The sequence below is a fragment of the Stegastes partitus genome, unplaced genomic scaffold (assembly GCF_000690725.1).
Source record: "Stegastes partitus isolate 25-593 unplaced genomic scaffold, Stegastes_partitus-1.0.2 Scaffold399, whole genome shotgun sequence".
Classification (NCBI taxonomy): Eukaryota; Metazoa; Chordata; class Actinopteri; family Pomacentridae; genus Stegastes; species Stegastes partitus.
Genome location: NW_007578130.1, coordinates 460541 through 473058, shown reverse-complemented (window position 1 = coordinate 473058; position 12518 = coordinate 460541). Strand labels below are relative to the sequence as shown.

The 12518-nt window shown below is 45.3% G+C and overlaps 1 protein-coding gene across 1 annotated transcript in view; it reads left to right on the top strand.

Moving 5' to 3' along the window:
- The window catches only part of wdr25 (WD repeat domain 25), a 20882-nt gene that overhangs the window by 4663 nt on the left and 3701 nt on the right, over positions 1-12518 (top strand). Inside the window, exons 3-4 of the mRNA XM_008285384.1 lie at positions 2841-2988; positions 11182-11312. Coding sequence (XP_008283606.1) covers positions 2841-2988; positions 11182-11312 — 279 coding nt within the window. The remainder of the gene's footprint in view (positions 1-2840; positions 2989-11181; positions 11313-12518) is intronic.

Here is a 12518-nt window from a genome sequence, read left to right as displayed (position 1 = left end):
AATTGTAACCATAGCAACAACAGGTGAACTTCCCAAAGTCTTACTAGTTAATTGTCACTAGTAAGTAAGCTAACGATTTATTTATCTGACCTGATAAACTGATTGGTCCATGAGCAGATAATGAACCAGCATCTGTTCTGCTAACTGATTAATGATTTTTTAAATTAAACATTCACTACATTCAGCCTCTCACTCAGGAGGAATCGCTCCTTTTCTTTGTCATACATGACACCAAACTGAATGTCTTTGATTCTGAATATATTTTTTTTTCTTTTTTGAAACTGTCAAACATTATAAAGAACTGTGTTATTTTATTTTTCACATTTTATAGACGATTTATTATCAGTCTAAACCATAATTGTCAGGTTAACCAAGCAGCTGGAAAGTTGCAGCCTTAATAGTTTTCTTAATTATTTGGGTGTCATTTGGTCTGACCAACAAAGAACTCATTTTGGACAAAAGAAACCACCAAACACCTAAACCTGTATGTCTGGAGCTAGAAAATCATCTGCTTTTTATTTTCAAAGAGAAACTTTTTCTTTTTAAATAAACAGCTGATTTTAAACCTCACCAGTAAATCAAACAACAACACATTCAAGAAATTACAGTCTCAGATGTGAAAATGCCGCTTTGCTTACGTTGCATTGTTCATTTCGGTGACTTATGGCGGCTTGTCATACGTTATTGCTTACTTATCGACACGCCGTGTCGCCGTATTCATCACGGCTTCCAGCGCCGTGGCTGCAGCTATTGTTTCCTGTTCTGCTCAGCCCAAGACGGAGAGGGCGACACAATCAGAGGAGTCCCAACACTCCTCCTCTTTGTTTCCTCACCGACGCCCTTCAGGCTTCCTCCATCCTGCCTGTCTGTCTGTCACACTATTATTATTCCAGCCTGTGTTGCAGCTGCCGTCGCCATGGCTACGGCAGGTGTAAAGCAGCAGTTTTAAGTTGATAACACGAATACCAATTTAGTTTTAATTACCAAGAGTCATTTAGGAAGCAGATTACCCCAATGAGTCATTTGCAAGGATCCGCTCGGCGTGTCTGTTAAGTGGCCGGTGAAATTAAAGGGGATGCAAATAAACAAGCTCTCGTTTTGGCTGATGCACGAGTCGCGCTTTGTGCTGGATTAGTGCGACTGAACGGGTTCTGCTACGGCGCCGTGGAGGAGCCGGGCCTGTGCGACGCGGTGCTGTGTCAGACTTGTTAAAGTCTGTTCAGCTGGATGTTGCTGAGGTGATATCATCAGCTGCTTTGTTTGAACAGATTTCTGTGCTGCCTTGAGATGGCAGTGTTTCCCTGAGCCACACACTGTGAAACAGAAATAGTTCTAATATGTGTTTTATGCAATTAAAAGTCTTCCTGTTCCTTTTCCTTTTCCCACCCTGGGGGCATCTCTGGTGTTGTGTTTGCCACCTGTTGGACTGGCATGTGGCTGCTCTCCTGCCCTCTCTCCAGTGGAGCTACTGTACTGCTCTATGTGCTGCACATTTAATAATGGAACACAGAGGGAGGGATCTGCAGCGCCCCATAGATCTTCAGCGTTCCTCTGTGGCCCAGGCAGCGCCGGAGAAGCAAAGACACTTCATCATTAGTGTAATACCTCAGGCCCGTGGGCACCGGACCGGACCACCCATCGGACTTCAAGCTGGGCTTTGGGGAGAAGCTTTTGTCTGTTGGCGTGTCTGACAGAGAATCATACCGTCATCAGCAGGAAATACAAGAAAACACACGTCACAATGCTGATCAGCACGTCTCCAATGGTCTGGCTGATGAACGCCTCCTTCGTCAACACCGCGATGTGCTTCAAACCAGCGATGTCGTCTCTGTGACGGTGAACAGAGAGCAGCTGGCCTCTCGTCTCCTCTGGCTGTCTGGTAGCAGGAAAACCTCTGCAACACCATTAAAGCCATTACAACCCGCTGGGAATTGATTTATGGGCGCACTCAAAGGAAATTAGTTTGATTAATTAATTAGAAAGGTTGTTGTTGCTGTTGAATCCCACAGATAGACCCGGTGTTTTTCCAGCTGCCTTTTTTCTCAGCAGCTTCATTTTGTTTCAGAAGAATTTAGGAGAGTGGCTGAGATTATATCAGTCTGTCCTCTCACAAGACGGACTGTATTTACTATCTGGTATTCACACAGGTGAGGTGTTTGGTGCCAGAGGACACTTTGGATCCGTCTGTGAAGCACCGCAGAAAATTCTAACTCTGACATTCTTTCCGGTTGGACGAGCAGTGGCCTCTGAATCTGATCTGAGGTTCTGAGGAGAGCGTTCAGGTCCTTTCTTTGTGGACTTGCATGTCCAGGCCATCCGGTGTCGTATCTTTGCCGCTGCTTCTTTCTCTTGTGCTGCACGTTGTTGCATCATGTCAGGGATGCAGGGTCAGTGCTGCTGCGTGCCGACAGCACCGGTTGTCTTTCACAGAGGATGTGTTTTTCCTCTTGTACCAGTGATGTGATGAGTCAAAGCAGCCCATAGAGATTAGCACAGCGGGCCGCCCGTACAGCAGCTGGACAGGGGCTCTAGTCCCTGATGCAGCGGTCTGGGTTCGAATCCCGCTCATGGCTCTGTGCTGCAAGTCTTCCCCCCATTCTCTTCCCCACTGTCCTGTCTCAATAAAGGCACAGCATACTAGCATGATGTACTTTACAGTCATGTTGTGTTCCTGCCGGTTCGACTCACAAACTTCACGTTTCGTCCAGAGAATTCAGAGCGACTGAGGCTGAAGCAGACTGAAGCTCACACACAGCCGGTACAGGGATGGCTTTGTCTGTGTGAGTGTGTGTGTCGGTGTGTTTGTGGTCTTGGCCTGATGCGATGCCCCGTGTCTCCAGGTGTGGGACGGAGCGGAGAGCGGCCGATGCCTCAGGGTCTACACCTGCCATTCGGGAGCCGTGCGTGACGCCTGCTGGACCCCCTGTGGGCGACGCCTCCTCACCGGCTCGTTTGACAACAAGGCTGTGATCACCGACGTGGAGACGGGTGAGTAGCGGCTTTTTATAGCGCTGCAGAGCAAAATGTCACACAACAAACCACTACATTCACGTTGTGTCGCTGTGAGACCAGCTGAGCATAGCAACAGCTTTGTACGCGTTCACACCTCAGTCCCACTCGTCTCACCTGTGCTCATGGACACTAGACCAGAACGGCTGTACCTGTACGTCCTCCTCAGATTTACATCTGCTGGTACTGAAATTCAGTTTCAAGCGTTTCTCTCCAGACATGCTGCTGCTGTTGTGGGACGACAGTTTGACTGTGTCTCTAACTGGTATTTTAAGTTAGTGCAGTAATTTATGTGTGGAGTGAATTTAAATTGCTTGGGCCACAAAACCTGTTATAAACCCACTGTGTGAATTGCAAAGCTGGCCCTCTCTCAGTCTCTCGCTTTCTCTCTGTAGTCGTGACTCATTTCAGGGACGGCCTTCGAAATCTGCATTTGTAGAGCAAACACAGAACAACTGGTCAACAGTTCCAGAGACTCGTCCTGGTGCAGATATGAAATGCTGCCTCCCTCTCCCACAACATGGAGTCAAAACGTGTGCTTTGGATTCTCATCACGTCGTGCCAGAGTGTATTGAATTTAATCATTTTCCTTCAGTTACTAAATCATAATGTATGTACCGTAATATCCAGACTATGGAGGCACCTCAATATAAGCTCCACCCACTGACTTTAAACAGGAAACCAGGTGTGTTCATATCCAGGCTGCAGGTGTCTCTAAGCTGCAGGTGTCCACGTTGGAACATGAGATATTTACACAGAAAGATGTTTTAACCTTTAATTAAATGCGTAGCGGTAACATCCACAGATACGTACCGTAGAGGCTTTTTTCTGAACACTTCCTGTAACACGGCTGGTTAAGGAAATAAAACTCCAGCAGCTACCAGGAAAAGTCACTGATGGCTATCTTCATCTTCCTCCTGCACTAAAACCACTAAAGTCGTCTTCTTCAGTGTCTTCAGGAGCTGAGCAGCCTCAGAATCACTTCATCACTTCCTCAGTCTCTCTGTCGTCGTCGCTCTCAGCCTCACTTTGGTCTCGAGATGAATTCGTACAAATCCATAAATTAGCCGCATCGTTGTTTAAGCCGCAGCGTTCAAAGTAGCCGCTTCTAGTCCAGACATTACGGTAATGAATGTGTTTAATTGTGTATATAGTGAATGGCCATTTTTTTCTCTTAATATGTAAATGTCTTATTATTTTTATCACTTTACTGTATTTTTTGGTTTAAAGAGCCCAAACCTTGGCTCTTTACTAAATGTCTGCAGAGTGAATATGTGCCGACCAGGTCGATGGTCTCAGTTGGACTCTGTGGAGGCAGCTCATCCACTTCAGTGGAGACGGTCCCTGAAATGGGGCAGCTCTGTGTTTTTCTCTCACATATAGACAGATGTACACATGAACAGTTACAAACAACTCTCACTTTTTCCAGTCCTTCATTTGGAGTCATGTCTGTCCGACCTCCACCTTGAGCCAGACCTCCCGGCTCGCTGGGTGTGACAACACACAAAAAACCATCAATCATCTGCTTTGCTTTCTGGCCTCGTGGACGTTCAACAGGCAGAACAGATGAGAGCGACTCATAGAGACGGTCCGCCATAGAAAGACCGCAGCATAAACACTCAGCTGAAACCTGAAATGTTTGTCACCAGGAGTAATCTCCTCGAGTCCGGCCGTTCTGTCAACACATAATAGCGAGCGAGTGTCAATATATACGCCAGAAAAGACCGCGGAGAGGCCCGGCAGAATGAGCCGACATACAGGAGACGTTGCTTTGAAGCCCCCGTGGCATCTACACCTCCAGGGTCAACACACGGCTGTGATGACTTGCTGCCGTTTGCACTTCCCCTCTCAGCACGTCTGTCAATACTGTCAATAGAGCCTACGGATAATAGCCTGGCCAGCCCATTAAACACACAGGCAGCTCCAGGAAGGAGATCAATAATGGATACATCACTGCAGGAGCAGCCACCATGACCTTATACTGGGACGTCACCCACCATAAACAAACAAACGCTTGCGTGGTGCTGTGCTCTTCCGGCGCCTCGCTCCACACTTTAAACCAACGGCTTTGAAGGAATGTTGGTCCTTCACCTCGCCTCTTCATCCTGCAGCAGTCTGACAAGTTATATTTTATTGCTCTTATTATTTTGACTATTATTACTACTTATTTATATGTGAAACTGAATAAGTCGTATTGTTTCTGAGGATGTGCATGAGCGAGCAATAAGGACGCATTCCTACAGCAGCGTGAGATGAAAAAATTCAATTTAGTTGCATATTAATATGGGAGTTGGGAATTCCAGCCCAGTTTCTGCACAGTTGTGGTTCCGTTAGATGTGGCAGAGCTGAGACCAAGGCAGTGACACTCCAAAACCAATCATATTCCAGCAGTTAGAGAACATAGGGATTACGCCGCATAATTTCCCTCGTAATAATTCAAATAGAGACATAATTATGGTGTGGACCTTTCATCATAGCATGGGGCACGCTCTGGAGGAACTGTTTTCACATGATTCATGTGTCTGACATACAGTATAACCCTCACAGCAGGGTTACGCCGAGGTGCTGCCACAGTTATGACTTTGATATGTGAAAAGTTAATGAAGCTCCCATCATCCATGCAGCATGTGTGTTCTGAGTGTTTGTCATGTCAGACTGTAGTCAGGCTGAATGTGATCTTCATGCTCTCCACAGTAATGCAGAGCCTCTCTGACTGTAACAAGGAAGGCAGCTGGGTCCTCTCTGTCTGCAGAGGTGCTCTTAGATGATCAGCCAGAGTCTGGTAGGACATCTGGCTCCTCGTCCCACCACAGAGTAGCTGCACTAATTGTCCTGTTTACAGAGGAATGGAGTTGTAGAGGCGCCTGTGCATTATGAATGCTGTGTGGGCCCGTTTTTCTAGCCCGTCTATGCAGTTGTTCCTGTGTCCAATTTAATTTGTAGAATCTTCTGTCCTCTCCCAGCGGGCCACGGGCCGGCTGTCACAGCTGAACAGCAACAGCAGAGTGAGAGAAGGAGAGCAGGTTAAGAGGCGTAATGCAAACGGAGAAATGAAGAGAAGGAAGGCAAGAGAATGCAGTTGAGGAAGGCAGCGATGCCACGGAGTGGGTAAACCAATCTCATCTGTACGGCATTAGCACCAAGTGGCAGCTGTTGTCCAACTCTTTCACAAATATCCTTAGAAAACGGATTAGTGCAGGTTGGTGGAGGAAGATCATGCCCATATATCCACACTGTGCCACAGGCTGGTGTGTCAGTTCATGCAGAGCTTCAGCCGTCTGTCCAGAGGCAGCAGAGCAAAGTTTAAATCAAAGATCGTCCTCGCTGCCCACAAACCAGTAATAAACACAAGCACTGAGTGGGTTGTGTTCTGCCCTTTTCGGCTGGTTCTTGGTGAATGTAGGTTAAATCTTCAGCATTAGTTCAGTTGTAAGATGGAAACTAAAAAAAGCTGCATGTGCCAGGAGTGCTAGTGCAGAAATAATTAGTCACACTGGGGATTTGAGTCCAGGAGTCGTCCAAAAGGTTCTTATTCTGGTTTTAAAAACATAACTTATTTTTTGGCCAACTAGGTTCCCTCAGTGTCGATGTTCAAGACTGCTGAAAGCCAATTAACCTTTATTTTCAAAGCACTGGTACTGCCGCCAGTCTAGATATTTAAATCGCTCGTTTCTATTTTTTGTCTGAGTTAATATTTAAGACCACTGCTGTTGAGTTTGTTTGTTTATTTGTTTGTTTGTTTTAAACAATTTTTATTGTTGTTGATGGTTATTGTAAGCACAGTAGACATCCTAGTCATCCATCCATCCATCCATCCATCCATCCATCCATCCATCCATCCATCCATCCATCCATCCATCCATCCACCAATTAACCTCAGCATGTTTCTGGACTGTGGGAGGAAGCCGGAGAACCCGGAGAGAACCCACGCTGCACGGGGAGAACATGGAGACTCCACGCAGGAAGATCCCGGGTGTCCTCACCGGGACGCCAACCGGCGACCTTCTAGCTGTGAGGTGCTAACGGTGCTAACGGTGCTAACGGTGCTAACCAGCGAGTGAATTGAGTCTTACATGTCAATACAGTTTTAAAAATATATGAATAAATCCATTAAGACTGACATAAAATCAATAGAACTGAACATAAATAGATAAACTGCAGTTATATATCAAACAGAAAAACATCTTCTGAGACTTTTATTTTTCTCTCTGTAGCTTCAGTGTTTTTCATTTTACCTCCTCGACGCTTCATTTGTGCGTTCTGGAAGTTAAGCGCTACGCTGTGGCTGTATAATCACAGGAGCCTTCAGCGTCGCACACCAGGACACACTGAATGCAGCACACACACACACACACACACACACAGCAGCACCTACTCCGGGCGCCGGCAGCAAACGTATCTGCATGTTGACCTACTTTGGAAGCTTGGTTTTACAGGCAACCTGCTCAGCTGACACAGAAAATAAAACAGACACTTGCTTCACAACACAAAGACAGAAATGCACATCGCTGTGTGTTGATTGTCACATTTCTGACTCCATCAGTGATGCTCGACGACAGCAAAGACCTTGTTGGGTTTGTAGCACGAGTTTGTGAGCTTCCGTCATCGTGAGGTTCAAACGCAGCTGAAGTGTTCCCACAGGCCTAGCATGCAGTGTTTTGCAGTGTTAATTTATTTCTGCTTTTCATTTGTCCTGCCTCCCTACACCCCCCAGGAGTTCTGATTTAAAGCCCCAGTGTGTATTTACTGGATGTGCAGGACTTGTGTTATCAACAAAACTACAGACACACCGATTTTAACGTGCTCGTTTAATTGAGCTGTCGGTGGACGGGTGCAGATTACACACAGGTTCAATAGTAAAGGTGCAGATGACTGTATAATTCAGAAGCTCCTCAGAAGATGCTGCTAGGTTTGGTTTCAGAAGCTGTTCTGCCTCTGCGTGGTGTGTGTGGTCTGAAGCATCGGCAGGACCTTAAATCTTTTATGGGCGTAGATTTATTGGAGCTACGAGGTCCACTTACTTCATTCTTGACCTCAAAAATAAAAAGACGAGGAAGAATTCAACCCCAGATCCACTTACCTTGTCTCGTTGAAGCTTTGAACCACCTGGCTGTGGAGAACAGATGTTTGTCAAGCTAAACGCTTTCTTTTGTGGTATGAATCTTTAACACAATGATCATTAACTGACTCCTGAAGCCGTCCTCTGATATGAAACTGACCGTAACATAAGTAGAGATGCACGATATATCGGCAACCACATCGGTATCGGCCGATATCAGTGTTTTTTCCCATATATCGGTATCGGTTCGATGAACAGATTTAGCCGTTGATATTCTAACATCAGCGCCTTCGTCTCTACGTTTGATATCGCTGCTGTTTCACAGATGTTTTTACTTAAATGGTCCTTTAACGTTAAATATGTTTCAGTATGTTTTACTGTTGTTACGTAATAAAGAAGACTGTGTGGTCTAGTTTGGGCTTCTTTTGAAGAGTTTCCTCACAGTGCTGCTGATACTCATTTTTCAGTGTGAACAAAAACTGAATATCGACATCACTGATATCAGTGATACCGGTTATCGGCGATATCAGAAATCTTGATATCGGATATCGGTATCGGCCAGACATTTTAATATCGTGCATCACACATTTTATTTCTCAGCTTCTTATTTATCAAGACTGAAGACTTGCTTGAGGAACTATATTTAGAAGAACAAACTATTTAAATTATTGCTCATTGAGTTCATCTCTAAACGTTTCCCTGGATGCGGCCGGTCCAAACCGGGCCGTGTGGTTCTGACCTATGTGCAGCGACAGCACCGTGCCTCGGTGGATCCCCTAATGAGGCCAAATGGCCGTTTCATCCGTGCCTCTCTTCGCTCTGAGGGCCTCGTCCCTGCTGCCCCAATCATCCCCATCGTCCTCGGCGCTGCAGCAGGATTCCTTCTCCACTGCAGAGTGAACCATCATCGGGGAGGGACAGATCACCGCAGTCCTCCCTTATTGCCCCTCTCGAGCAAGCTAATTAATCTTGCCTAATTAAAACATGACGAGGCCCTATTTATTATCAGGAGAATGTTGATTTCTCATTGTCTTGCCAAACATGAGTTTTAAATCTCGATGACAGATCTGCGCCGTATCGCTGCGGGTAAGCCAATTAGGCAGGAAGTGTGAGCCTGACGAAATTGCCTGTTAAAACTTTGGATCAAATCAATGCAATCAGGTCTGGGAGGGAACTAGTCCCCATTAAGAGACGGTCCACGTTTGGTGCAGTTTATTAGCTGTGACTCATTCTGCTTTTCTTAACGGACTCGGTAGGAGTATCCTGGACCGAGTGTGTAATGAAGTGCGCTGTGGGCTGACGGACGGAGACGCCTGTTGTGGACGGAGGTCTTTGTTGTTTGCTCGGTGAATTAATGAGCAGCCGTTTTACCCTGAGGTGTTCCACTTTGCATAGCCTTTGACAGAGGCGCTGCCTCGTAGTCTGGCTTCATTGTTTTCCCAGGAAACTAATTTTTGGTCGCACTCTGTCAGGCTTAATTATATTTATGCCCCTCAGTGTTTTTGTTTTATGTTTAAGTATGACATTTTTAAATTGATTTAGATAAAGCAGCCTCTAGCCAAAACATTGTTTTATGCTCTGGTTCTCTGCATCACAGCATCTTTCTTTATTTTTTTTATTTGTCTCGAGCGAAGTTTAAAACTTCTCAGAGGCTGGTGTATGATGTCCAGCAGTCTGGAGTTTGACAGTGCTGTGGTCATCACCCGCCGTTATGAACACATGTCAGAAGCAGAGCGCTGTGATCATCCAGTCATCAGAAGAAACGCTCCATGATCCTGTTCAGATGCTTGTAGATAAACTGACCCAGATGATCACAGAAACCCTTTTACTTCCTCCACGTCCTTCATGGACTTCAGAGCTCTATCTTTGGCAGCAGCAGCTTATCACTACATTTACTGTCTTTTATTAGGCGGCTTGTTTTCGAATCGCGCCGTTTGTCAGCAAACGTTTTAATTACACTCAGTGTTTACTGCACAGAAATCTAACGGCTGCTTCACGAGGAGCGTCGGATCCTCGCTCTGCGCTCAATTAATAAACCAAAGACTTTAAGTTTCAGGAGGATTTGCGTCTCGCTGTCGTTGGAATTTATGTCGTGTTTAGTTTAGTGTTGATGGCTGGGAACGACTAAATACCTCATCAGCTTCTACAGCTTGTTTTGATTCATTAATTTAACAGCCTGAACCGGTTCTGATTCCTTTCAGATGTGTAGAAAAACACAGATTAAAGCCGTCTGGGTTTGTTTCAGCGCTGTGCCTTAAACTCTCTGAGCAGAGGTTACATAGCAATAAGGTGATTGCTTCTGGGCCTCCAGAGAGGAGAGAAACCAGCCAGGGGTCAGAGGAGACATGGAGGTCTTTACAGCTCAGGAGGCAACGCATACAAAGTGCACACAGTCTGATATTAAACCCAGAACTGGTTCTTTATGAAGACAAATCACAAAATCACAGCAGCGTCTCACTCACGTCTCCACACTGAAGCCTGAAGTCATCATGATGGAGGAACTGACCACAGAGATGATGACAGAAATGCTTTTATTGTCCACACTTGAGCCCCGGATGGTATTAAAGCGAACAACAATTATCAAACTATTCTGGGCTTCTTCCTTTTTACACAATATATGGACAGCATACTTTGAAGGAAACTCCTTTTTCCCCGTGTTATTTATGTATTTGTCTATTTGTTTTGCCATCTTGTATTTTTCAATTATTCATCATATCTGAGATGTTGATGTTGAAGGTGACTTATTTAGATCTTGATTTCTCCGACTAACAGTCCAAACGCCTGAAAGAGATTCATCATACTTTCATATAAAAACAATAAAACATCAGATCTTCACGTTTGTGAAGGTGGACCCGGCAGATATCAGATGTTTTCACGTGAAAAATAGCTTATGTTGGGTTCCTATTAATTAAAAATAATATAAATACAGAAGCATGTCAGAAAAAGGACCGTTTTTATGATGTTCTTATTTCCACAACAATCTTAGTTTTGTCATATAATTTATTTTTATTATATTTATCATATAATCCAGTGAGTTGAACTTGTGTGATCCCAGCCTGGTGCTGACGGAGGATGTAAGCGTTCATGGTTTTCTCTGTGTTTCCTGTGTGCAGGGCAGCAGGCGGTGAAACTGGACAACCAGTTTAAGGTGATGTGTGTGGCTCTACATCCCAGCAGCCCAGAGGTGTTCCTGTGTGGAGGCTACAGTTCAGCGGTCAAAGCCTGGGACTCTCGCAGCTGCAAGGTCAAGCTTATTAACCTCCTTACAGTAGATTTATCATTTCTATTGACTGCTGCTTGACTTCTCTGAATCGATGGTGGGTGGGTTGGCTCCTCTCTTCAGCCGCTACTTCAGTCGCAAACAAGAAGTCCATATTTGGCTTTGCTCGGTGACCCAGGCTACGTACCACTTGGTAATAACACTCCAGGTTAGATCCCTGATTGTTCAAAGCAGATTTTAATTCCATCCTATAAACGGTTCCCGTGTCGCTGCAGCCTGATATCACCATTAAGCTTAATGGACTGTTTTATACGATGATCCTGGTGCTCATGACATGTTTCCCCTCCGCAGACTGCATCGCTTCTCTGCAGGGTTTTAGATTTAATGCAGCGAGATGTTTCTGCCAGTAGGCGTCTACATGAGCGTAGAAGAAGCAGGTTGGTGGTGTTGTCGGTCTCAGTTCCTGAGCCGGCTCTGGGTTGAAATAGAACGGACTGAGACCAGCTCCAGCACCAACAAGCACAACATTAAACCGTTAGTCTGAAGTCTACAGAGAGTGTGGAGGCTGGACAGGAGGCATGAGGCTGTTCTGCTGTGTTACGTTAAAGCTCATGGAGGAGAACAGGTGGTGTCGAAGGTTAAACCGTCCGACGTGGAGCAGCAGCTACCTGTCTGCTCAGTAGCTCTGGAGGTGGACATGATCCAACCAAACAGTCTACACAACAGAGAAGTAAGGTTTTAGTCAGTGTGTACCGCTGTTGTCTGCTTTACCGCCGCTTGTTCTCACGTTTGAAATGTTTAATTAAACGATATACTTTTAAGATTACTCATTGCTGCTTGTTTAAGTTTTGCTTCGCTGTCGTCACAGTTTTTTATTCTTTCTCATAATTTTAATTACATCCAGCCGTATTTATTTAAAATTGGTTGACATCCGGTCACATATTCAGAACACGAGTGTGAAGCTGCTGTTCAGTTAATCAGCGGTTAATCTGGTGATCTGATCCTAATTACCTGATGAATGGTTCGGTCCATTTAATGTCATAGAAGGTGACCAGGATGCTATAATTTACTCTCACCAGAGGAGATTTATTCAAATTGCGTGACTCTTTTGGCCATCAGTTCAAATCAACATGTGAGAGCCCATCAGGTTCTGTCCAGTGATCAGCTGGAGCCTCAACATGTTTGTTTCTCCTGATAAATGACTGAATGAGTTTTATTCAAGCAGCTCCT